General features: G+C 50.6%; 2 protein-coding genes and 1 pseudogene across 3 annotated transcripts in view; 1 reads left to right on the top strand and 2 right to left on the bottom strand.

Moving 5' to 3' along the window:
* The first annotated feature begins 1,734 nt into the window (after positions 1 to 1,734).
* On the top strand, positions 1,735 to 11,589 carry VPS28 (VPS28 subunit of ESCRT-I). Of its 2 annotated transcripts, none has more exons than XM_077932671.1 (10): positions 1,735 to 1,881; positions 3,960 to 4,048; positions 5,167 to 5,195; positions 5,506 to 5,543; positions 7,543 to 7,632; positions 7,897 to 8,002; positions 8,281 to 8,382; positions 8,490 to 8,543; positions 10,216 to 10,307; positions 11,335 to 11,589. In XM_077932671.1, exons 2-10 carry the CDS (start codon positions 4,012 to 4,014, stop codon positions 11,450 to 11,452), a joined length of 666 nt encoding a protein of 221 aa, XP_077788797.1. In that variant the 5' UTR covers positions 1,735 to 1,881; positions 3,960 to 4,011; the 3' UTR covers positions 11,453 to 11,589. The 2 variants fall into 2 exon arrangements, with proteins under 2 accessions (XP_077788797.1, XP_077788798.1); XM_077932672.1 differs by having other exon boundaries at positions 1,785 to 1,877; positions 3,956 to 4,048.
* On the bottom strand, positions 2,824 to 3,821 carry LOC144328655 (meiotic nuclear division protein 1 homolog pseudogene; annotated as a pseudogene).
* A 549-nt stretch (positions 11,590 to 12,138) lies between the features above and the next one.
* TONSL (tonsoku like, DNA repair protein) overlaps positions 12,139 to 26,575 on the bottom strand; it is a 33,968-nt gene continuing 19,531 nt past the window's right edge. The window contains exons 17-26 of the mRNA XM_077932670.1: positions 25,423 to 26,135; positions 22,541 to 22,617; positions 21,500 to 21,650; positions 20,202 to 20,280; positions 19,105 to 19,406; positions 18,133 to 18,304; positions 16,046 to 16,224; positions 15,265 to 15,338; positions 14,136 to 14,269; positions 12,139 to 12,805 (exon numbers count right to left, since the gene is read on the bottom strand). Coding sequence (XP_077788796.1) covers positions 12,612 to 12,805; positions 14,136 to 14,269; positions 15,265 to 15,338; positions 16,046 to 16,224; positions 18,133 to 18,304; positions 19,105 to 19,406; positions 20,202 to 20,280; positions 21,500 to 21,650; positions 22,541 to 22,617; positions 25,423 to 26,135 — 2,075 coding nt within the window. The 3' untranslated portion in view covers positions 12,139 to 12,611. The remainder of the gene's footprint in view (positions 12,806 to 14,135; positions 14,270 to 15,264; positions 15,339 to 16,045; positions 16,225 to 18,132; positions 18,305 to 19,104; positions 19,407 to 20,201; positions 20,281 to 21,499; positions 21,651 to 22,540; positions 22,618 to 25,422; positions 26,136 to 26,575) is intronic.

The raw sequence follows: 26,575 nt of genomic DNA, 5'->3' as shown, positions 1-26,575 counted from the left end.
TTTCCATCCGGGATCCTGTGTGCCCGGGAAAATCCGGACGCATGGCAACCCGCCCCCTGGGTCATTGGGGAGACCCTTTTCCCCCTTGAACCTCTTCCGCCTCTGCATTGCAACATCCCTTTAGAGCGAGGCGTTCAGAACCATACCCCCAAAAGCTGCCCTTGGCATGGAATGGGGGTTGGCGACCCGGGCAGCTTCCTTCCCCGCCATCCCTAATAATAATAATAATAATAATATAAAAATAATAATTTATTATTTATACCCTGCCCATCTGGCTGGGCTTCCCCAGCCACTTTGGGCGGCTTCCAAAAAAATATTAAAATACTGTAATACATCAAACATTAAAAGCTTCCCTAAACAGGGCTGCCTTCAGATGTCTTCTAAAAGTCTGGTAGTTGTTTTTCTCTTTGACATCTGGTGGGAGGGCGTTCTAAAGGGCGGGCGCCACCACCGAGAAGGTCCTCTGCCTGGTTCCCTGTAACTTGGCTTCTTGCAGTGAGGGAACCGCCAGAAGGCCCTCGGCGCTGGACCTCAGCGTCTGGGTAAAACGATGGAGATGGAGACGCTCCTTCAGGTATACAGGACCGAGGCCGTTAAAGGCCTTAAAGGTCAGCACCAACACTTTGAATTGTGCTCGGAAACATACTGGGAGCCAATGTCGGTCTTTCAAGACCGGTGTTATGTGGTCTCGGCGGCTGCTCCCAGTCACCAGTCTAGCTGCCGCATTCTGGATTAATTGCAGTTTCCGGGTCATCTTCAAAGGTAGCCCCACGTAGAGCGCATTGCAGTAGTCCAAGCGGGAGATAGCCAGAGCATGCACCACTCTGGCGAGACAGTCTGCAGGCAGGTAGGGTCTCAGCCTGCGTACCAGATGGAGCTGGTAGACAGCTGCCCTGGACACAGAATTGACCTGCGCCTCCATGGACAGCTGTGAGTCCAAAATGACCCCCAGGCTACGCACCTGGTCCTTCAGGGGCACAGTTGCCCCATTCAGGACCAGGGAGTGCTCCACACCTGCCCGCCCCCTGTCCCCCAAAAATAGTACTTCTGTCTTGTCAGGATTCAACCTCAATCCGTTGGCCGCCATCCATCCTCCAACCGCCTCCAGGCACTCACACAGGACCTTCCCTGGTTCTGATTTGAAAGAGAGGTAGAGCTGGGTATCATATCTCGGTGGAAGAAGACTGGGAAAAGTTTAAAGACTATTTATAGAAATATTGTAAAATCCATGAATGTTAGAAGAATGTTGGAATGAAGTGATATGGCTTCAGCAGAAATGTTATAAGGAATTAAGTATAAATAGATTAATAGAGTATTAAAGGAAAATAAGGTGAAAAGGTGTTAAGATAATTATAGGATAGAAAACAGGGGAAGATGGTAAGGAATTGCTGAAATAATTAATAGAAGTGGAATACAAAAAGGGAGGTGTGAGGAGGCCGTGGAAATATGGGAAAGAATGATAAGATATTGGAAGTTTTTTCTTTTTTCCTTCTTTCTTTTGATGTGTTTTTAATTTGTTTTGTTTTGTTAATTTCTATGTAGTGTTTTTGTATTATAATGTACTGTTTTTTCTTTGTTTTTTCTTTTGTAAGTGTTTAAATTGTTGTAAAAGCAATAAATATTATTATAAAAAAAAGAAGAAGAGCTGGGTATCATATCAATGCTAGAGACGAGCCTCGCCCGCAGCGAACCCGGAATCACCACGTGCGTGCGAGAGCTCTAAAGTCGTAGATCTATAGCCCGAGACGCGCTCTGGGGCCGCCAGGCCTGACGAAACGAGCGCCGAGCCCCGCAGGGGGAAGGGAGCGCGCCGAGCTATCGATCGGAGGCGGGGCGCCATTTTCCCGGAAGTGGGGAAAGAAAGAAAGCAGCCGGAGCCGGGTAAGGCCTTGAGCTTCTGTGGGGGGCAGCCCTTGACGGGGGGGGGGGGCCGAGGTTTGAGAGGGGGGCGCTGGGGGGGGGGCTGGTCCTCGGGGGGCCCTTGTGGGGATGCGGCCCCCGCTCGCCTTCTCCCTCTCTTATTTGGGGAGGGGGGCGCCATTGCTCTCTCAGACCTGGGGCAGCTTCCCCCACCGCCAGGACGCCCCTTGGCTCTCCGTGGGTCCGTCGCCCGTCAGTCAGGATTCCCCCCCCCCTCCATCCCTTCTCTCTCTTCTCTCCTGCCTCCCTCACAGGGTTGTTGTTGGTGCTGCTGGGGGGGGGCAGAGCTGGCCTGACCTGAATCACCTCAAATAATAATAATAATAATAATAATAATAATAATAATAATAATAATAATAATAAAATTTATTTATAGCCCGCCCTCCCTGGCCAGAGCCGGGCTCAGGTAAAATTTCAGTAAAAACATAATGGGGGGATGGGGACCCAATTTAAAATACAATTTAAAATGCAGCCTTCTTTTAAAAGTAGCCCATAGATATAATAATATATAAGATTAATAATAATAATAATAATAATAATAATAATAATAATAATAATAATATATTTATACCCCGCCCATCTGGTTGGGTTTCCCCAGCCACTGTGTTCGGCTTCCAACTGAATATTAAAAACAATACAGCACCACACATTAAAATCTTCCCTAAACAGGGCCGCCTTCAGTTGTCTTTTAAAAGTAAAGTGTTTATTGCCTTGACATCCGTGGACGCCCCCCCCCGCCACCGCCAGGACGCCCCTTGGCTCTCCGTGGGTCCATCATCTGTCCGTCAGTCAATGGGCCAGCCAGAATGCGCTCCCCCCTCCATCCCTTCTCCTCTCTCTTCCCTCCTGCCTGCCTGCCTCCCTCACAGGGTTGTTGTTGTTGCTGCTGCTGCTGCTGGGGGGGGGGGCGGAGTTGTTAACCAAAATACAAATAATGGCAAAAGAAAAAGAAGTTTCAGAATGAAAACGAAATCTCTCAAACAATATCAAATTACTTGCCATTCTTACTAAACCTTTCTAATCGATGTAGTCAAAAAGTCTTCAGGAATGCCAAATGTTTTGTCATGTTTGCTCTCTTCAAATGCAAACTTCCGTTTCACCCAAGATTTTGCTGCAAAGATATTATCAGTCCATCTGTTGGCTTTTATTTATTTATTTATTTATTTATCTGCTTGCTTGCTTGACGGATTTCTTCAACAATATCCGGATCACGTTCTTTGTATTTATCTATTTCTGCCTTTAATTGGTCTCTCTTCTGACTAAGGGCAGTAAGTTCCTTTATGAGTGCTGTGTCTTGGCGCCCAATTTTTGATTTCTCAATGGTTTCTTGTAGGCTTTTTTTTTCTTTTGGCTATATTTTGAGAACTGATTCTGCAGTTCCTCCAGTTTAGGCTTTCTTGCATGAAGAGCTTTACTTGGAAAAGCCCAAAAATAATTTGAAGTCTGAATCCTGTCCATGTCCACCATACAATCATCGACTAAGCTCTGTAAGACCTCCTTCACCGACATAGCAGTGTTTCAAAAAACATTTCCATCATCCGTATTCTCTTCTCTTCAACACTCATTTTCTTTGACATGTCTCTTCTTTCCCTCCCCGGATGGCAGGAATTTGAATTTGAGGGGGGAAAGACGTGGATGCTGCTCCGCCCCCTCCCTCCCTGGAGAGCTGGCCTGGTCTGAATCACCTCAATTAATAATAACAATAATAAATTTTATTTATACCCCACCCTCCCCGGCCAGAGCCTGGCTCAGGGTGGCTAGCACCAGTAAAATTACAGTAAAAACATAATAGGAAAAAACAACAACCCCAATTTAAAATACAGGTTAAAATGCAATTTAAAATGCAGCCTCATTTTAAAAGTAGCCCATAGATATAATAATATATACAAAATAATAATAATAATAATAATAATAATAATAATAATAATTATACCCCACCCATCTGGCTGGGTTTCCCCAGCCACTTGGAATACAAAATCAGCAAATGAACAAATGCGGAGGGAGGTTTAGCTGTGACTTCTTACCTGCTCTTATCTCAGGCACCTTGCGTGTTGGTACTTTGGATCTCAGCTGCGGACCCACGGAGGAAGAATGTTTCATGGAATCCCAGCAGCCCCTGGGATGGGAGGTGAGTCCAGTGCTGCTTTTGAGCTAATTCTGGGGTGGCCAGAGCAAATGCAGGGACTTCTTGGACTTTGAGTTCTTGATATGCAGGGTTGGTTTTTTGTGTGAAGTGTTTTTATATATTTCTTTATAAAAATATGTATCAATCGCCCCTTCACATAAAATATCAAGGCAGTGTACAGCAAAATATGTCAGTGTGATAAAATATTAAATACCATCAATACGAGATACAGTGGACGCTTGGGTTGCGAATGTGATCCGTGCGGGAGGCACGTTTGCAACCCGCAGTGCCGCGTCTGCGCATGTACAGGTTTTGATTCGGCGCTTCTGCACATGCGCAAAGCACGATTTAGCACTTCTGCGCATGTGCAACCGCCGAAACCCGGAAGTAACCCGTTCCGGTATTTCCGGGTTTCGGTGGGTCCGTAACCCAAAAAAACGCAACCTGAAGCGTTTGTAACCCAAGGTATGACTGTAATCTTAAAAGGGACTTGCGCAACCTGAAAGAATTTATAAACCGCTGAATAGGTGTGTTGGCATACGATCTTGAAGAGAAGCCTAAAAATAAATGGCAAGGATGCTGTGTATATAACCTGTGTGCTAGGCATGGTGTCTCCAAACCCCCACTGATCTTGGGCTCCACTTCCAAATTCTTTTGTGTTCTGGCGTAAGGAAAGAGGAGAGGGCAATCTGTGACTGTTAACCACGATGGTTATACAGTGGTACCTCTAGATACGAACGGGATCCGTTCCGGAGCCCCGCTGGCATGTAGAGGTAAACGTAACTAGCGACGGCACGTATGTGCACATGCGCATCGCTTTTTGCCGCTTCTGCATATGCGCGCAACGTCATTTTGAGCGCATGCGCAAGTGGCGAAACCCGCAAGTAACATGCTCTGTTACTTCCGGGTTGCCGAGGAGCGCAACTTGAATGCGCTCAACTCGAAGCGTATTTAACCCGAGGCATGACTGTACTCTGCCTCTAAAGTCAGAGGCAGTTGCTGGAAATCACAGGAGGGCAGAGGCTCAAATCCGACAAGCATCTGGAGAACATTTCTCATGTTCATGGCAGCAGTTTGGGAGCAAAGTTGGTCTCATGTATTTCCGCCTTTTTGTTTTTCAGCCCCAGCGAATAAGCCGGAACTATACGAGGCAAGTGATGCTGTTTCCCTTTGTGGCTTAGTGGCCAGGGACTCCTTTCAAATGAGGCACAGGGAGTGGCCTGGGGAGGGGGAGTTGCAGTATTGCGGGGAATTTCAGGCACTCCCCCAGATTGCAGGACTGCCAGCCAAAGCGCTCCCGATTTGGGCAGGACTCCCCTGGGGAACTACCCTCGCTGCTCCTTACAAGGGCATTTGGGGGCCTCCCATAGCCCAGACTTGAAAGTCCCCGATGCCCCAAATCCTCTTCCGTGTGGTGCAAAGATCTGGTGGATCCAATGTCACTCTCCTTTCCCTTGCAGGAAGTGAAGTTATACAAGAACGCCCGGGAGCGAGAGAAGTGAGTCCTTGCCCCAATTATACCCATCTCTAGTGTGTGTCGTTGCAAAGGGCATGCTCAGTGATGGCTCAGGCCACACCTCTGTTCAACTCCTGCTCTGATTACCCGCTCTGAGTCCCCACAGCTAATTCTCCCCTGGCCTCCTCGCTGGCCCAAGTAGGACCAATTCAGCCAGCTAGCCCTGGGGATTAGGTAAAGGGACCCCTGACCATTAGGTTCAGTAGTGACCAACTCTGGGGTTGCGGCGCTCATCTCGCTTTACTGGCTGAGGGAGCCGGCGTACAGCTTCCGGGTCATGTGGCCAGCAGGACTAAGCCGCTTCTGGCGAACCAGAGCAGCGCACGGAAACGCCGTCTACCTTCCTGCCAGAGCGGTACCTATTTATCTACTTGCACTTTGACGTGCTTTCGAATTGCTAGGTTGGCAGGAGCAGGGACCGAGCACCCTGCCTTGTTTAGTACTCTGAATAAAATAACAACCCAGAAGTCTGTGGTATAAGAGTATAAAAATATTGTTTCCCGACACAGAATCATAGAATAGAATCATAGAATCATAGAGTTGGAATAGACCACAAGTCCACCCCCTGCCAAGCAGGAAACACCATCAGAGCACTCTTGACATATGGTTGTCAAGCCTCTGCTTAAAGACCTCCAAAGAAGGAGACTCCACCACACTCCTTGGCAGCAAATTCCACTGTTGAACAGCTCTTACTGTCAGGAAGTTCTTCCTAAGGTTTAGGTGGAATCTTCTTTCTTGTAGTTTGGATCCATTGCTCCGTGTCCGCTTCTCTGGAGCAGCAGAAAACAACCTTTCTCCCTCCTCTATATGACATCCTTTTATATATTTGAACATGGCTATCATATCACCCCTTAACCTCTTCTTCTCCAGGCTAAACATGCCCAGCTCCCTTAGCCGTTCCTCATAAGGCATCGTTTCAAGGCCTTTGACCATTTTGGTTGCCCTCCTCTGGACACGTTCCAGTTTGTCAGTGTCCTTCTTGAACTGGGGTGCCCAGAACTGGACACAGTACTCCAGACATAAAGTTGCAGACTCGATTCAGGTAGAAAATAGCGGTGAAATAAGGTGGGCAAAATATACAGTGGAACCTCGGAAGTCGAACATAATCATTTCTGGAAGGCCGTTTGACTTCTGAAATTTTCGAACTCCGAGGTGCAGCTTCTGACTGGCTGACAGCTAAGCTGTTTGCAGATCAGAAGCTGCGTCAGATGTTCAAGTTTGAAAACTGGAACACTTTGACATCCGAGAGCTGAAACGTTCCAAAATGGAGGTGTTTGGGAACCAAGGTTTGACTGTACTTCAGAATTGCAAAATACCATATTTTTTGCTCCATAAAACGCACCTAGTTTTGGGAGGAGGAAAACAAGAAAAAAATATTCTGAATCCCAGAAGCCAGAACAGCAAGAGGGATCACTGCGCAGCGAAAGCAGCGATCCCTCTTGCTGTTCTGGCTTCTGGGATAGCTGCGCAGCCTGCATTCGCTCCGTAAGACGCACACACATTTCCCCTTACTTTTTAGGAGGGAAAAAGTGAGTCTTATAGAGCAAAAAATACGGTACATTGTTTAGGTCAAAGATGGGGCTTGTGCTTGGGGGAGCACAGATCCTGCATCCTTTGCCTATGGCTGCACAATGAGAGAGTTTTCCTCCAGTGGGAGGAAGTGACAAGGATTGTTTTCCTATTGTTACCCTTTCCGCCTGGGCAAGCAGAGGATGTGACCTCACACAGAGTGCCCTCTAGGACTTTACAGGGAGCGCCATGTGTCTTAACCCTTTGCTCCCCAGCAACTGTGGAATTTTATATTTTGAGTGCCGTGTCATTTCCCCACAAATGCAGGAGCCCTTGTCTGATGTGAGATGTCCACATGCCCCTATGCCTCCCCCCCATGGCTCCTGGCCTCTGTCAGAGTCTCTTTTCTCAGAGGTAAACAGGTCAGGGTGCAGCTGGACCTTCCCAATTGACTCGTTTAACTTTGCTTCAGGTACGACAACATGGCTGAGCTGTTTGCTGTGGTGAAGACGATGCAGGCTCTGGAAAAAGCCTACATCAAGGACTGTGTCACCCCCAACGAGTGAGTTGACAGGCACCTGGAGGGATCTGAGGCAATGCTACTCTGGGTTCATAGAATTGCCGGGGTGGCAGGGACACAGAGGGCCACCTGATTCAACCCCTGCAATGCAGCTCCCTCAAGAGATCTGTAAAAGGAGAGAAGAGATCTGGGTCAGCATTGCTTAACTCAGGAGTGGGGCAGGGCAGCGTCAGTCATGGGCAGATGTGGAGAAAAAGGGGGCAGAGGTGTGGGCAGCCGATTCCATGTGGCCCCCTGTCCTTCCAGGTACACTGCAGCTTGCTCCCGTCTCCTAGTCCAGTACAAGGCCGCCTTCAAGCAAGTCCAAGGCCCAGAAATCAACTCCATCGATGACTTTTGCCGTAAATTTCGGGTAAGCAGTTGGTGCTGAAGGGCAACGTCTGCATGGGCGGCGTTGAGCGGGGAGTGGTGTCCTCTGGTCCCAGCTGTGCAGCCAGATTCTCATCCCTGGGTGCAAAACCTCTGCTCCTTCACTCCAAAGTGCAGATGAAGCGGCTTTTTCCAGCTCCTTGCAGTCCTTGAGGGGATCGAGACCATGGCTGGGGGAGCCTGAGGGGATCCCTGTGGGAAAGTTGTGGCTGATCTGTGTTTCGCTCCTTTGAGCGTCCCTGTTTCCTCTTTCTCCCGTAGCTCGATTGCCCGCTGGCCATGGAGAGGATCAAGGAAGACCGGCCGATTACCATCAAGGACGACAAGGGCAACCTCAACCGCTGCATTGCGGACATCGTGTCGGTAGGTGGGCAGGGGGAGGGACGACCTGGAGCAGAAGGGCGTCTCTTGGGGGTCCTTCTGCCGGATGCTCCTTGGGCCTGAACTGAAGGTCTTTTCCTTCCTTGCAGCTTTTTATCACAGTGATGGACAAGCTGCGCTTGGAGATCCGGGCAATGGATGAGGTGAGTGAAATGAGAGGGGCGCTTCCACCCAAATAATAATAATAATAATAATAATTTATTATTTATACCCCGCCCACCTGGCTGGGCTTCCCCAACCACTCTGGGCGGCTTCCAAAAGAATATTAAAATACTATAATACATCAAACATTAAAAGCTTCCCGAAACAGGGCTGCCTTCAGATGTCTTCTAAAAGCCTGGTAGTTGTTGTTCTCTTTGACATCTGGTGACAAAGGCGCTGCCCTCCCCAGGCCAAGGTTGGTCTGGGTGATGCTATGAGCACCTTAACATCTTGGAGATCCCGGGCTACAGCGAGGTTAGAGCCAGGGCTTTTTTGCCCGTGGCCCCGATTTGGTGGAACGCTCTGTCTCATGAGACCAGGGCCCTGCGGGACTTGACATCTTTCCGCAGGGCCTGCAAGACAGAGCTGTTCCACCAGGCCTTTGGCCGAGGCACAGTCTGACCCCCCCTCTCCTTCTGTAATCCTTATAGAACTCCAGCCCAGTGGTTGCCATTAATTTGATTTTGAATTGATTTTAGAATGCATTTCAATTAATTGATTGTGATTTTATGTGAACGGTGTCACTTTTATTGTTGTTAGCCGCTCTGAGCCCGGCTTCAGCTGGGGAGGGTGGGATATAAATAAAATTATTATTATTATTATTATTATTATTATCATCATCATCATCATTGATTTGTGCATTTGTTGTGGGGTGTTAGATACTACATGCTTTTCAGCCAAACTACAGGCACAGATTTCGTTGTGAAATGGGCAAGCAGTTGATAGGATCCTGTCTCTAGGTATAATCACAATGACGGTGTCCCCAAAAGCAGCGTATACATCTTATGAAATACATGCTCCCTACCTGTTCACAGGGGGATAAATCTATCAGTGTCTGGCACCATCATCCCCCTGCCTTTGGACACTTGAGATGAGTGTTTTTAGGACCCAGCGTATTTCTGTAATTTTGTTTTAACCCGACCTTGTTTATTTACTTCATTTTGTTTATAAAAATATTTATATACCACTAAATAATAAAAATATACCCAGAGGCGGTTGACAACATTAAAAGGATAAAAACCATGCACAAAAAGTGAGTCCATGTCAGGGGAAAAGCTGGGGTATAAATATATAATGATAATAATGAAGTGGTTTGTTTTTTTTAAGCATCAATAAACCATGGTGGAAGGATGAACTCTTAATTGGCTGCATTGACCTGGCAGAATAGAACAGTTTTCAGGCGTTTAAAAGTTGGCACAGAAGGCACCTTGTGGTGTGGAGGGGAAGAAATTGTCATGATAATAATGATGCGAGGAGGCAGTTTGCAGGATCAGAAGCATTCCTGTCCCTAAGGGATGCTGGATTAGAGAGGTCTTTGGCCTGATCCAGTCGCAGGGCTCTGTCTATATCCTCTCCTTCATTGGATGGCCCTCTCTCAGCAATTCTTCAGTTTAGATTCCTGCATTGTAGTGGGCTCCACTAGATGATTCTGCCATTCTGATTTGATGATTTGAAGCACGTTTTTCACAATTTCACTATATGCTTGGTGTCCAGAGGATCAGCAGCTGCACCTGTCCGCCAAGACACTTCCTTGAGTGCTTTGTGGCTCGGGAGGGATGGCGGGAGGTTGACCAAGGAGGGCTGCCAAGTGACCTTCCCTTTCCTCCTCCTCAGATCCAGCCTGACCTCCGGGAATTGATGGAGACCATGAACCGCATGAGCCACTTGCCCCCGGACTTCGAGGGGCGGCAGAAAGTGAACCAGTGGTGAGCATTTTCCCCATAGAATTAGGAACTCTGTTTCTCTCCTCTTATCCTTTTCGATTATTCTAAAATGAAACTGTTGTCTGGGGGGGTAAAAAAGGTAAAGGGACCCCTGACCATTAGGTCCAGTCATGCCTGACTCTGGGGTTGCGGTGCTCAGCTCGCTTTACTGGCCGAGGGAGCCGGCGTACAGCTTCCAGGTCATGTGGCCAGGATGACTAAGCCGCTTCTGGCGAACCAGAGCAGCGCACGAAAACGCCGTTTACCTTCCCGCAGGAGCGGTACCTATTTATCTACTTGCACTTTGACGTGCTTTCAAACTGCTAGGTTGGCAGGAGCAGGGACTGAACAACGGGAGCTCACCCCGTCGCAGGGATTTGAACTGCCGACCTTCTGATCGGCAAGCCCTAGGCTCTGTGGTTTAACCCACAGCGCCACCCGCGTCCCGCCTGTCTGGTGGGGAGATTGCAGCAAAGAGAGCCAGTGTGGTGTAGTGGTTCAGAGCGGTAGTCTCATAATCTGGGGAACCGGGTTCGCGTCTCCGCTCCTCCACCTGCAGCTGCTGGGTGACCTTGGGCTAGTCACACTTCTTTGAAGTCTCTCAGCCCCACTCACCCCACAGAGTGTTTGTTGTGGGGGAGGAAGGGAAAGGAGAATGTTAGCCGCTTTGAGACTCCTTCGGGTAGTGATAAAGCGGGATATCAAATCCAAATCCAAGGCAGCGCCTCAAAGCTGTAGCTTTTCCATCCTAGGTGGGTTGGCGGAAACGCCCGAGACCTTTCCGTGCGGCTTCCAAACCTCCCCCAGCCTGCGCTCACTTTTCCGCTTGGAACAGGGAAGAGGCCAGAGCCATCTGCCTCTCCTATGGCCCGTCAGAGGCATTTCCCAGGAGAGGCTTCCCTTTCCTCCCCCCGGTATATTGTGGAGTCACGAGGAGGAAGGCAGGATGAGAAGGGAAGAGACAAGATGCCCCTTCTCTCCCTCTTCCTCATTCCGGTCCAGCGCTTGATGCCTCTTGCTCTCATTCCAGGCTGCAAACCCTGAGCGGCATGTCGGCTTCGGACGAACTGGACGACTCTCAAGTGCGGCAGATGCTCTTTGACTTGGAGTCCGCCTACAATGCCTTCAACCGCTTCCTGCACTCGTGAGGAGGACGGGCTTTGGGCCTCGTTGACAGCGGCCACATCATGTGGTTATAGAGCCATTGTGCCAGGAATGAAAATGTACATTCCTCCCATTGTCCCTCTGAATGCGAGGACTCAAGTTTCCCCTCCTTTGGGGGGGGGGGGGAAGAAACTCCCTCTTGTTAATGTTTAAGTTCCACGGCTCTCCTGTTTTCTCACTCATTGCATTGTATAGTATTTGTGTCCACTTCTCTAAGGGGGTGGGGTGGGGAGGGAGTCTAATAATGCACCTGGGAAGGCGGCAACAGCTAACTCTCTTTGCTACCTGAAGGGGGTCAGTGGTGGGGCAGGTAAAGTCTGTGTGGTGCTTGTATTTATTTGAGTGTTGCTTTTGCCTCAGAGAGGCAGACTCTAGCAGTCTGAAGCAAATAAAAAGTCTTTCTACCTTCACAAATGGTGGCCTTATTTCTTTGATTCAGAGGGCTCTTTTTCCACCCAGAGGTGACTCCAAGACGCCTCTAAAAATTGGTACTTATTTCCCTGGTCCCGTATCCCAAATGAGCTTTCAGAAATCAGCAGCTTCTGACTTCTTTCCGTAGGCCGAAGCTCAAAACACACAAAGCTTCCCCACCCCTGTGGCTCCACTGCCTGCCCATTCGAGACCAGCAACAAAGACACAGGACAGACAAGACGAGGGACGACACAGCATCTTTGTGTTGCGAGGCATTCAATAAATATTGGAAATCACATCACAGAACTGCTGGGCAGCGCAAGCGGGGAGAGAGCAGAAGACCCTTGGAGCAGGACAAAGGCAGCCGCTTTTTCCATACCAATATTCCCTTTTCTCAGCCACCACACCAAACTCAGAATATAATTCATAATGGCAGTATTGAGTTGGTCCTATTGGAGCTCTGAACGCACCTGTGTCTAGTCCCACCCTAAGCAGCTCAATGCCAAGCTATCTCCCTTCTTGACATCCCTTGAGAGAGAGGACAGACACCCCTTGCTTTCATCTGGTCCATCGGCGGCCCTGGATCATGCCAGCTTACAGGAGCCCAGGAGCTGTCTTTTAAGTCCACGGCCGCATTGAGCAGCGCAATCCCAGACTGCTGGAGCCTGCAAAGCATTCCAGAGGCGGCTTCATGGGTGAGGCCAACAGCACATGGAGGAGAAGCATCGCGTCCTACAGGCAGTGGCAGAAGAGTTTGTGATGCCGTGTGACTGAGTGGAGGGAGGTGCCCGGCGGGCCACGCCACAGCTCCGCCACGTCCCGCTGGTCACTCCTGCTCAGGTGGCGAGTGCAGAGCTGCAGCTGAGAGACATTCGAGGAGAGCTTTGTCCATGTCACGCTGTCCAGCGGTCCCCTCACGGAGCAGCCTAGGGAAGGAAGGAAGGAGAAGGACTGGAGGAGCCTCCTTGGTCCAGAATGCAGCAGCTAGACAGGTGACTGGGAGTGGCTGCCGAGACCATATAACCCAGTCCTACATGGGCTCCCAGTACATTTCCAGGCACAATTCAAAGTGTTAGTGCTGACCTTGAAAGGCCTAAACGGCCTCGGTCCAGTATACCCGAAGGAGCATCTCCACCCCCATCATTCTGCCCGGACACTGAGGTCCAGCTCCCAGGGCCTTCTGGCAGTTACAGGAAACCAGGGAGAAAGCCTTTTTGGTAGTGGCGCCCGCCCTGTGGAACACCCTCCCATCAGATGTCAAAGAGATAAACAACTATCTGACTTTTAGAAGACATCTGAAGGTAGCCCTGTTTAGGGAAGTTTTTAATATTTGATATTTTAATCGTGTTTTAAATAGTCTGTTGGGAGCCGCCCAAAGTGGCTGGGGAAGCCCAGCCAGATGGGCGGGGTAATAATAATAATAATAATAATAATAATAATAATAATAATAATAATAACAACAACAACAACAACAATAACAATAATAATAATATATTATTTATACCCCAATCAATACAGCATTAAATATTAAAAACTTCCCTAAACAGGGCTGCCTTCAGATGTCTTTTAAAGATAAGATAGCTACTTATTTCCTTCACATCTGGTGGGAGGGCGTTCCACAGGGCGGGTGCCACTGCTGAGAAGGCCCTCTGCCTAGTTCCCTGTAGCTTTGCTTCTCGCAATGAGGGAATCGCCAGAAGGCCCTTGGAGCTGGACCTCAGTGTCCATGCAGAACGATGGAGGTGGAGACGCTCCTTCAGGGATACTGGGCCTTTGAGGCCGTTTAGGGGTTTAAAGGTCAGCACCAACACTTTGAATTGGGATCCGAAATGTACTGGGAGCCAATGCCGATCTCTCAGGATATTATTATTATTACTTTGAAAACTGGGCTCTTAGACTACAACAGTCCAGCCACATCCCACAACTATGGCTGAGGTTCCTGAAGTTTTAGCTTTAGGATGCACTGAGGTGAAGCTCAGATTACTTAGCCTGCCCTTCATCAAAACAAAGACCCTCCTGCTTTTTCCCTGATCACACCCTAGTTTTCCGCACACTAATTCCCTTTAGACAAAATAAATTTTGCTTTTGGTTTATTGGACTGACGTCAAGAGGGGTGCATGAGAAAACCACAGGATTGCGGGCAAAACAACAGACCGAGGCTAATCCAGCTGGGCCACCCAGAATCCACTGCCCTTCAGCAGTTCTGGAGGGGAGGGGCAGTCGGGGCAACCGGTAAAAAACGGCTCCAGCACTCACCAGCCAAGCTGAGGAACTGGAGGCCCCGATTCCTTTCCTCGAGGGCAAGTAGCAGCGTCCGAAGACCAACAATGCCGATTTCAGGATTTGCTGACAAATCCAGCGAGACTAAAGGCAGGCAGGTAGGGAGGTGGCTGGAGAAAAAGAAGAAATGTCAGAATCAGGAATGGATGGATCTGGTTGCATTCTGCTCATCTACGCTGAAAATTACAGAATTGCGGAGTTGGAAGGGACCCCCAAAGCTCATCCAGTCCAATCCCCTGCAAGGCAGGAACCACTTATCTATGAGAAAAAGTGGGAGAGGAGTAGGAAGCCAAACTCTGGAACCTCCAGGGGCCACAGAATCGCAGCTAAGGAATCATAGAATCATAGAGTTGGAAGAGACCCCAAGGGCCATCGAGTCCAACCCCCTGCCAAGCAGGAAACACCATCAGAGCACTCCTGACATATGGTTGTCAAGCCTCTGCTTAAAGACCTCCAAAGACGGAGACTCCACCACACTCCTTGGCAGCAAATTCCACTGTTGAACAGCTCTTACTGTCTTTCTTGTAGTTTGGATCCATTGCTCCGTGTCCGCTTCTCTGGAGCAGCAGAAAACAACCTTTCTCCCTCCTCTATATGACATCCTTTTATATATTTGAACATGGCTATCATATCACCCCTTCACCTCCTCTTCTCCAGGCTAAACATGCCCAGCTCCCTTAGCCGTTCCTCATAAGGCATCGTTTCCAGGCCTTTGACCATTTTGGTTGCCCTCCTCTGGACACGTTCCAGTTTGTCAGTGTCCTTCTTGAACTGGGGTGCCCAGAACTGGACACAGTACTCCAGGTGAGGTCTGACCAGAGCAGAATACAGTGGCACAGTGGAATCTCTTGATAGCCGACCATCCAAGCCATTTAAAACCCACCATCTTCCAAAGTGTCAAACAGCTCTTCCCGTCAGAAACGAGAGCTTCCTCAATTAATCAAAGCATACCTGGGAAATGTTTTGCTCAGAGTACCAAAAATGGAGGTGAGGAGCCCTTTGCCGCTGTCAAGAAGGCCCAGAGATATGGCCAAAGTTGTGGAAGACACCCACCCCCTGCCAAAGGGTTCAAAAAAAGCACAGGACCCACATTCCCTCCACCCACCTAGCCAGCTCTGCAACAGCGTCATCGTTGAGGTGATTCCCAGAGAGAGCCAGGTGGTTGAGAGCACAGCCTTCCTGCACAGAGAAGAACAAAGATTCAGAATGCGGAAAATTAAGGTGTGCGAGTGTCTGGATCTTCTCCAAGACCTAGTCAGGTGGGGAAACTCAGACCGTGTCCCATCGTTTCCTCACACAGCAGAGAAGCCAGGCCAGGGGTCAGCAAACTTTTTCAGCAGGGGGCCGGTCCACTGTCCCTCAGACCTTATCAGGGGCTGGACTATATTTTGAAAAAAATAAATAAATGAACAAATTCCTGTGCCCCACAGATAGCCCAGAGGTGAATTTTAAATAAAAGCACACATTCTACTCAGGTAAAGACACGAGGCAGGCCCCACAAATAACCCAGAGATGCATTTTAAATAAAAGCACACAGTCTACTCATGTAAAAACACCAGGCAGGCCCCACAAATAACCCAGAGATGCATTTTTAAAAGCACACATTCTACTCATGTAAAAACACCAGGCAGGCCCCACAAATAACCCAGAGATGCATTTTAAATAAAAGCACACAGTCTACTCATGTAAAAACATGCTGATTCCTGGACTATCCGTGGGCCGGATTGAGAAGGCGATTGGGCCAGATCCAGCCCCCGGCCTTGGTTTGCCTACCCATGAGCCAGGCCTTCCTCCTCCCCTGTCTTTCACCAGAGCACAACGGGTCAGCTGGCTGGGCTGAAGGCCCGAGGTCCCCCAGGATGCTGCTGGCACCCAATCGACCGTACCTGCGCCAGGTACCTGGCCACGGCGTCCTGCAGAGGCTGCTGGCCCCCTGGCCTGGCGCCCACGGAGCTGATGTAAAGGTGGGTGAGATTCTCGGAGGGCAGGCTCTTCAGGAGCAGCTCAAGGGCAGAGGAGCCCAGGGCGTTGTGGGAGACGGTCAGCCGCCTGAGGTGCACAGCTCCTGAGGGAAGAGAGCGCAGGAGGAGTTGGCAGAAGTCGGGGAAAGCAATACAGGTGGAAGGGACCCGCGCGGCCATCTGGTTCGATGCGCCGTGATGCAGCTGAGCAGTTTGCTTATTTATAGAAGCGTTTCTGTCCTAGCATTTCACAGAATATTCCGACTGCTGTACAATGGTATCGTATTTTTCGCTCCATAAGACGCACCCAGTTTTTAGAGGGGGAAAGCAAAAAAAGCGAGAGCCACTTACATGGCTTCTGTCCCGCTTTGCACAGCTCTCACTTTTCTTGCCCATCCCTCCTCCCACCTCGCTGTAAGAGGAGGAGGAGACACTGGGACAGGTGCTTTGCTTGCTTTACAGCGAGGCGAGAGAAGGGATGGGCAAGCAAAGTGGGACAGAAGCCATGTAAGCAGCTCTCGCTTTGCTTGCTCCTGTCCGTGCCTCCTCCCGCTTTGCTGGGAAGCCAGCAGAACAAGAGTGATAGCTGCGCAGCGCCTCTTCTTCTGCTGGCTTCCCAGCAAAGTGGGATGAGGGACGAAAGGGAGCCCTTACACGGAGCCCCTTCCGTCCCTCGGAGGCAGCCTGTCTGCCCCTTCTACCTGCTGGGGGGAAAGCCAGCAAGAGCCACACACACGCTCCGCGCGGCTCTTTAAAGGGAGAGGCACCCACCTGCATTCGCTCCATAAGACACACACACACATTTCCCCTGACTTTTTAGGAGGAAAACAGTGCGTCTTATGGAGCGAAGAATATGGTAAAACATAAAGCGCTTAAAAAATAAAAATACAGATAAGGTGACCGGCTCATCGAAAATAAAATAAGGGCTGCAAAGGTCTTCAAGCACAAAAAGGCTCTGAGCCACATCTTGTGGGACACCCGTGTGTGTGTGCATCATATTGTTTGGGTAAGTGTAATGTTCAGTTCCCAGCAAATCTGTCTGCCCCTCCATCTCCAATAGTTATTTATTATTTATATTTGCATTTACATCCTACTTTTTTCTCCAAGGTGCTCAAAGCAGCATACGTGATTCCCTGCCCCCACCTCCATTTCACCCTCACAACAACCCTGTGAAGTAGACCAGGGCTAAGAGATCATGAATGCCCCAGGGCCCAGGGTACCAGGTGAGCTTGATGGCCAAGTGGGGATTTGCACCCTGCTCTCCCAAATGTTAACAGTCCCTAGCAGAGAGGAATGGTCAAATTAAGCTGTTGGATTACGCTGAAATTGCAAAACTGACTGGAAGACCCAGGAACCAAGGAGACCTGAACTTCAATGAAGAATGGGGAAATTTTAATTTATCTAGGAGACCACTGTAAACAGATGAAAACACTAGCAGGATTTTTATAACACTTGTAATGTAACAAATATTATGGACAAGACGGAAAGATATAAAATGTGGATTGTGGGGAAATATGCAGTTAAAAAGGTGTACAGTGGGAAGTCCAGAGATTTGTAGAAATCCTCATAGAACTCTAGCCCAATGGTTGCCATTAATTTGATTCTGAATTGATTTTAAAATGAATTGATTTTAGAATGCGGTGTTTACTTTTACTGTTGTTAGCCGCTCTGAGCCCGGCTTCGGCTGGGGAGGGCGGGATATGAATAAAATTATTTTTTTATTATTATCATCATTGTTATCATTATTATTAGTAGTAGTATTATGTAATTTGGATTGTTATGAATTAATATTTGTAAAACCAAATAAAAATTATTATGAAAAGAGTCCAACACTCTTAAGGGCTACATCCTACAGGCCAACAGAATTAACTGTGCAAAGCCAAGGCAGATCAGACTTGCTTAACTCATCCTGATCTCCCTCGTGGTCCCTTCCGACCTGACCGTTCTACGAAATCCAGCTCTACTGGACCTGATCCCTGCTGACAGCCGACGCTCTTTCCTGCTCCTCTTACCTTTCAGGGCATTGGCCAGCAGGAAGCGGTAGTGCTGCAGGAAGGCGGTGGTGAAGCCGCAGGCTTGCAGCCGGAGCGTGCTCAGGACCGGGCAGGCCTGGACCAGGGACGCAAGGGGCTGGGTGCTGCCGTCCCCCAAGGGGTTCAGGCTGAGGTCCAGCTCCTCCAGGTTCTGCAATGACAAGGGGTGTGGGTTTGAGTGAGACGGTGGCAGAGGGAGGGCCAAGCCACTCGCCATCAAATCAAGGGCAGAAAGAGGGAGTCAGAACCCCGAGATGGGATGTCTCACATAGAGCCTGAAAGGTCTGCATGAATCTCAGCTTCCTATTTTTAAAATAGCAACAACAATAGCAATAATAATAATAATAATAATAATAATAATAATAATAATAATAAAGTTGTACCTTGGATCTCAAATGCTCCCGAACAATCAAAACCAGGAAGTGAGTGTTCCCGAAATTTTTTCGGAAGCCGAGTGTCCAGCTTGGCTTCCAATTGGCTGCAGGACACTCCAAGTGGAAGCTGCGCCTTGGAATGCATTCTGTTCGAGAACCAAGGTACAACTGTACTTTTATTATTTCTATGCCCCACATCTGCCTGGGTTGCCCCAGACACTCTGGGCAGCTTCCAGCAAAATAGAAAAACACAACGAGACATCGCACGTTAAAAACTTCCCAATACAGGGCTGCCTTCAGATGTCTTCTAAAAGCCATATATTTGTTTATCTTACCAGGCTTCTAGTCCTCATGGTGCAAGCGTGGCATTTGCACATGGAGACGGCTCCTCTGCTCATCGAGCGAAGATCTGAAGCTTTGTGGAACTCCCAAGCCCGAAAACCTTTGCCCACCCTCTTCCCATCGTCGTTTGGGCTCCATCCTCAGCCACACTTCGACATCTCGCCACCCAAGAACCACAGCCCTTCCAGGTAGGACATGGCACTCTCCCGCTTCCCAGCTCCTCTGCCGCCCCTACCTGGAAAGTGACGGAGCCGGGAAGTCCTGCGGTCAGCTTGCGCAGCCCCTGGGGGCCCAGCCGGTTGGCCGAGAGGTCCAGCGCCTCCAAGCCAGGGATGGTGGCGACGGTGGCCAGCAGCTCTTCCGCCGAGTCATCGCCCAGGCCTGCCCCGGGGAGGCACAGGCGCCGGATGGAGGTCTGCAGCTTGAGGGCACGGAGGAGAGGCGTCAGGTGGAGGCGGCGCAGGGCCATTCCTGGGATGTTGAAGGATGGACCCGATTCCTGGCACTCCAGCAGCTGCAGGAGTAATCGGTGCTCCCCTGCCAGCCGGGGGGAGAGAGAGAGACACACACACAGGGCACCAGGCTTCAGTCAAGGCAAAAGACTCACAAACCAAGCCTTCAGTGTCACTGGGCCAGTCCTGCGGAATTCCCCGCCACTAGAGATTCGGCAGGCCTGCTGAAATCATTTCTATTCTGCCAGGCCTGTGAAGGCAATTCGGAATGCAGCCTTTCACAATGATTAACCGACGTCTGATTTCTTTATGGTTTTAATGTATGGTTCGGAACTGGTCTGTGACCGTAATAATAAAATGCAATTCAATTCAATGTATGGTTTTATGCTTCTATTGCTGTAAGCGGCTTTGATAGGGTTTTTTAAAAAAATGATATAGCAGTATGCAGATATTTTGACAGATGCAGAATAGCTCAGTGGGTAAAGCATGAGACTCTTAATCTGCGGGCCGTGGATTCGAGCCCCATGATGGGCAAAAGATTCCTGCCTTGCAGGGGGTTGGACTAGATGACCCTCGGGGTCCCTTCCAACGCTACAATTTTGTGGAAAAGCCAGCATAGCCGTCACAGCAACTGGCTTACGGAAAAGGGGAAGGTTCCTCTTTGAAACCCCTTTGGGAAGCAGCCCCTTCTCTGAGCCCAACAGGACAGAAGGCGCTGCATCTGAACTGGGTCAGAGCAGCATCAGCAAGATGGCCGCAGCCTCCTGAGGACACCCCCCCCCCCCGGAACCCATCTGCCAAGAGAGGCAAGCTCTGAAGGACGCGGGGGGGGGGGGGGCTCAGCGACACCAGGCCCCTCCGCAGGGGAACTTGCGCTTACCCACAGCCAGGCTCTGGCAGGCCTTGCGGTACCTCTCCACAAGGGGCGGCAGGTCCCAGGACTGCACTTCGGCCAAGACCTGCCGGGGGGGGGGGGGAGAGAGAGAGAGAGAGAGAGAGAGAGAGAGAGAGAGGGAGAGGGAGGGAGAGAGAGAGAGAGAGAGAGAGAGAGAGAGAGAGAGAGAGAGAGAGAGAGGTGTCAGCAGGGGAGGTCAGCTGGGGCCCAAGGAAGGTGGAACTCCAATGGGAACACCTTTCCATATATATATATATATATATATATATATATATATATATATGTGTGTGTGTGTAAAGGGACCCCTGACCGTTAGGTCCAGTCGTGGCAGACTCTGGGGTTGCGGCGCTCATCTCGCTTTACTGACTGAGGGAGCTGGCGTACAGCTTCCGGGTCATGTGGCCAGCAGGACTAAGCCGCTTCTGGCGAACCAGAGCAGCGCATGGAAACGCCGTTTACCTTCCCGCCAGAGCAGTACCTATTTATCTACTTGCACTTTGACGTGCTTTGGAACTGCTAGGTTGGCAGGAGCAGGGACCGAGCAACGGGAGCTCACCCCGTCATTGCGGGGATTCGAACCGCCGACCTTCTGATCGGCAAGTCCTAGGCTGTGTGGTTTAACCCACAGCGCCACCCGTGTCCCCCGTGTATGTATGTGTGTGTGTATATTATTAAATTTTATATTTTACAATTTATAGTGCTCATTTATCCTTAAGGTATCAATGACTTCCCTTCTTCTCTTTCCAACGGTTCATTTTGCATATCATAAATCCCTGCATATTTTTACAAAAACTATACCATTACGTATTCCATTATTACATCCATCAAAACTTATTTACACTGCTGAATGTATCTCAGCGCTGCCAACGTTTTCAGCTGTACACAATTATTTCCCATAATGTTTTCCAAACATTCCATTGTTGTGCCCATAACCTCGGTTTAAGGTGCCATTTAGCTCCTGGCTTTCATATCTCAGTTTCTCAGTGGAGATATTAACCTACAAACACCTCAAAACAGTCCTTAACAAGAGCACAGGAATCTGGCTCCTGCAAAATCCGACCACTGGGCCATGCCCTTCAGTGCTGCCCACACTGACAAGCAGCTGCTCCCCAGAAGTCTCCCCTCGTCCTCCGTGGAAGATTCAACTGAGGACATTGTGGCTGCAAAATGGGTGCTCTGCTCCCCTGTCACCCCCCAGACAGACTCCCCTGCCCGCAGCTGAGGAATGGGGCTTTGGGGAGAAGGGCTGCCCATTCCTCCCTCAGCTGGCAGCGACCGCTCACCTCTTCGTTGCTCTGCAAAACATCCACGATGCAGTCCTGGGGGGCCAGGAGGGCCCCCTCCTTCTTCAGGGTCAGGCGTGGCAGGAGCCCGCAGGTCTGGTAGTAGCGCTGGGAGGCCTGATCCGCCAGCCAGGACACAGGGCGACTCTCGCTGCAAGGAAGGAGGAGAGGGGCTGCAGTAGGAAGACACCCCCCCTCCCTATATTCCTGGGGGGGGGCATGCAGTGGGGGGCTCTGAAAAGCCCCACCTCCGGCAAGGATTCAGTCTCCTGCCACACAGCTCTCACCCAAACAGTGCAGAGGTTAATATTATTTGCGGGTGGTTTGAGGACAGCAGAAATATCCCGCCCACGGCCTCCCCAATGACAGATGTTTCCAGGGCCGGATTTAGGTTTGATGAGGCCCCCGGCTCTTGAAGGTAATGGGGCCCTTTATACCGTATGTCCAGCTGTCCTGTGTCAACAACAAATTGTCACTATTTTTTGTGTTGAATATATGCTATGAATATATGCTAAAGCAGTTGTTGAACTGAAATACAGTCATACCTCGGGTTACAGCTGCTTCAGGTTGCGTTTTTTTGGGTTGCGGACTGCCGAAATCCGGAAGTACTGGAACGGGTTACTTCCGGGTTTCGGAGGTCGCACATGCGCAGAAGTGCTAGATCACGCTTTGCGCATGCGCAGAAGTGCCAAATCGCAACACAGACGCAGGTTGCGGACGCTGCGAGTTGCAAATGTGCATCCCGCACAGATCACGTTCGCAAACCGAGCATCCACTGTACAATTAAGAAAAAGTATATTAATATTATTATTAATTTTTTTCATTTACTTTTTTGGGCGGTCCCCAAGAGAGTGGGGCCCTAAGCTATAGTTTGTTTAGCTTATACGTAAATCTGGCACTGGACGCTTCCCACGGTGCTTATGTGGAGAGTTTTGAAGCTGCCTCCACTAAGACAAGGTCTGGCTTAGACCCAGAGCTCCGATCAGGCAGCTCAGCGATGGAGGAAAGGGCAAAGGGGCCACGGAGCCCCGGTTCTCTCACCTGTGGGACACGGGGATGAGGAAGACGTTGTCTTGCACCCGAACTCGCACCCGGATCGGGGGTGGGAGAGCAGGGAGCTGCGAGAACAGGGGAGGAGAAAGAGGGTGAGGAGGAATGAATTATATTATTACTGTCACAGACCAGTTCCGGCTCACTTACAATATCAGGAAAATCATAAAACACAACCAGAATACATTGAATTGCAACTGGGTATAACAGAGACAATTCAGGTATAGCAGCAGTTAAAAACATATATTAAATCTTGATCACTAAAATATAACCTAAAATTGTCATTTAAAACCCTAATAATTTTGGTAGTACAGCTTGTTCCCGAAGTTTTAGGGCAGTCGCACAGAATTTGGCCACCCTGAGTGTGATCTCTAGATCCTCGTCCTCTACCAGGAGTTTTAGACATTGAAGTTCGGACCCATATGGAGATTTTTGTATAACGGGAGTGATAAATATATTTCCCCGTAGAAACGGCAGCGTAACAAGACATGAGAGACAGTTTCTACCTCCATCAAGGGGCAGACTCATTCCGCGTATTACGGTTTACCCTCGAATCTGCCCTGCAATAAGGCAGATGGCAGCACGTTGAATCTAGCGAGGGTAAACGACCGTCTGGATTTGGGTATTTGTAATTTGGACAAATGATTTGCTGGGATAAATCCTACGAGAAATGCCTGGGTGTGATGGCCTGGGATTCGGACTCAGAGGCTGAACCTGAGGAATCCCAGCCTGCACAGGATTCCCCGCCTCCAGGGCCGGCTGAGCCGGGGCTGGGGCTTGAGCCTGAAGGGTCCTCACCTGTGCTGGATCCTCAGGTGCAGGCACCAGCTGAGTCTGCTCTGGCTCCTGAGGTGAGGGAGGACCCATTGCCTGCAGGTGCTCCACTCTCAGCCCCGTCAGAGGAAGCGGAGGTTGCCTCTGGGTCCGGTAACCCTCCAGCCTCTCCTGAGCTGCAGAGGCTCAGGGCAGAGAGGCGGAGGGAACTAAGTTCCCGCAGGAGGAGTGCTCACCTCCAGGCCAGGAGAGGCGAGTCACCAGAGGATCGGGGCCGCCCTATGCCTCGGGGCAGATAAAAGCCAGCCAGCCCCAGTCACAGGTTGCGGGAGCAACGTTGTTGGTAGCCTGTTCCTGCCTGCACCCTGTTCTGCTCTTCTGGCAGAGTTCCTGACCACACCCGACTCCCTGCCCTGGACCCTGCCTTGTCTTTGACGAACAGACTCCATACTGGACCCTCGACCTCGGACTGGACTCGGACCTCGCCTCTCAGTTAGCCACCGGGACCAGCACACTGGGTTTGGTTCCCCAGACTGGATGGGCCAGGCCTGGTCCTTCTGCCACTACAGGCAACCTCTTCCTCCAGCCAGGAGGGACGTAAGCTGCGCTCCAGCCAGATCCCCTTGTCCAGCCATCTCCAGCTGTTGTTTTGGACAATGGCGTCCATCAGCCCAGCCAACATGGCCACGCAGAGCAGTGGCTGATGGGAGCTGTTGCCCACAACAGCTGGAGGGCGCCAGCTTGGAGAAGGCTGCTGAGCTGCTTCTCCCGGGCACCCGGCGTCTTCCCAATGTTTTTAAACTGTTGGGAACTTCAGTTTCAGGGAAAACTGAAGAACGTAAGAAGAGTTAGCCCTGTTCCCAGTTGCTTGTGGGAAACCCTCAAGCAGGATTTGGGCACCAGGGTTCTCTCCCTTCCTGCAGCTTCTGGCATTTAGAAGCATCCTCTTGTAAAGCCGCCTAGCTTGGAGTCGCTGCTGGCCCTTTTCCGAGCCTTTTCCAACTCCACGATATCCTGTTGAGGCGAGGCAACGAGAACCGTACAAGGTACAGTGGTACCTCTGGATGTGTACGGGATCCGTTCCGGAGCTCTGTTTGCAACATGAGCAGAACACAACCTGCGTCTGCACATGCTGCGATTCGCCGCTTCTGCGTATGACGTCATTTCCAGCATCTGTGCATGCGCGAGCAACGAAACCCGGAAGTAACCCTTTCCGGTACTTCTGGGTCACCGCGGGACGCAACCTGAAAAGATTTAACCTGAAGCAAACGTAACAAGAGGTATGACTCCAAATCCAGCCAGTCCAAAGATCTGTACACAGCGGTACCTTGGGTTGTCGAACAGCTTGGCTCCTGAACAAATTGGCTCCCAAACGCCGCAAACCTGGAAGTGCTCCAGTTTGTGAATGTTTTTTGGAAGCCGAACGTCTGACGCGGTTTCCAGTTCAGTGCAGGAAGCTCCTGCAGCCAATTGGAAGCCAGGCCTTGGTTTTCAAACATTTCCTGGACTCCTGGAATGGATTAAGTTCGACAAGCAAAGTACCACTGTACAGTCATACCTCGGGTTACAGACACTTCAGGTTGTGCATTTTCAGGCTGCGTGCCACGCCGAACCCGGAAGTACCAGAACGGGTTACTTCTGAGTTTCAGCGCTCGCGCATGCGCAGAAACACCAAATCACGGCATGCGCAGACGCGGCGCTGTGGGTTGCGAATGCTGCGGGTTGCGAACGTGCCTCCCGCACGGATCACGTTCGCAACCCAAGCGTACACTGCAATGGCATTATGACAGCGGCAGCTTTATTCTCCATTCTCAAAGGAATGGAATTGGCCTTTTCGCAGCAAATTGCAACTTCTCCCAGCAGCGGAGTCCCTCTGCTCTGCGGTGAACAATGCAGAAAGGAGCAGTTGGGAAGCCAGATTCCGTGTCAGACGCAGGAGCGGCCATAGAGAGGGAAGGAGGATGGGCCCGATCCCAGAGGAGTGCTGGCCTCTCACGGCCCAGGGAAGCCAGCCAGCTTCTCACAGTGCCACTGCAAAATGAGCATGCCAGAAAGGAACCAAGCCAGACCCGCTTCTCTCCCCAACGCTGGAAACTCACATGTGTTGGTGCCGAGGGGGGGCTCTCCCCACGCCCTGGGGTCCCCCCATTGACGTGGCTGCTGCCCCCTGCCCCCTGGAGGATGCTGGCGTCTGCCGCACACTCTGGGTTCTCCGCCGCCACCACGCCGGCCCCTCGGAGTCGTCCCAGCGGAGTCCTGTCGACAATATGGGTGAGGCGACTCTGCCGGACCCTCCTCCTCCTCTTCTTGGTGGCCTCGGGGGGCTGGCGGGGAAAGCCCCCGTCACTCTCGCCCCCCAGGCTCTCCTCCGACTCGGTCCCAGACTCGTTTACTGGGCTGTGGCGGCTCCTTTTGCGGGAGGCGAGATTCTGCCCCAGGTCGTCTTCCAGCCAGTCGTCTCCTACGTACTCCTCTGGGGGGATCAGGGCAGGCCCAGCATAAGACTTGGGGCGTTCAGGGCTGGGCAGGGGACAGGGCTTGGCACTGCCCACCCCGCGAATGGCAGCCCGGTACTCGGCCGGGGCAGCTAGCCTGGCCTCCCCCTCTAGGTCCTGGCCAAAGAGCCGCTGCCTCTTCTTGACCGGCCTCAAGGGACTGATGGCATCGTCCTCCTCGGGCTCCCTCCAGCTCCTCCGGGGACTGGGGGACTTTGGGGCATGATCCAGAGGGCAGGGGGCTTGCGGGGACTCGGATAGCTCTGCGTCAAACAGCTGGCTGGCCGGCGGCTCTTGGGGAGGCTGAGCCTTGGAGCCTGGTGAGGCAAAAGCAAAGGCGTCAAGCTCACAGCCTTCTAAGGGGAAATCTTATGAAAATGTACTATAGATGGTACTTGGCCCCTGTAAAACTAGCAAAAATAAATAAATCATATTATAACAAGTGCTGGAGATGTAAGGAACAGATAGGAACACACTACCGTATGTGGCGGTCCTGTCTAGAGATACAAAGATTTTGGAATATGATTTATGAAGAGATAAAAAGGTAAAGGGACCCCTGACCATTAGGTCCAGTCGCGGATGACTCTGGGGTTGCGGCGCTCATCTCGCTTTATTGGCGCTGTGGGTTAAACCACAGAGCATAAGGCTTGCCGATCAGAAGTTCGGCAGTTCGAATCCCCGCGACGGAGTGAGCTCCCATTGCTTGATCTCTGCTCCTGCCCACCTAGCAGTTCGAAAGCACATCAAAGTGCAAGTA

Source organism: Podarcis muralis, chromosome 8 (assembly GCF_964188315.1).
Source record: "Podarcis muralis chromosome 8, rPodMur119.hap1.1, whole genome shotgun sequence".
Classification (NCBI taxonomy): domain Eukaryota; kingdom Metazoa; phylum Chordata; class Lepidosauria; order Squamata; family Lacertidae; genus Podarcis; species Podarcis muralis.
This window is presented reverse-complemented; position numbering and strand designations above follow the sequence as displayed.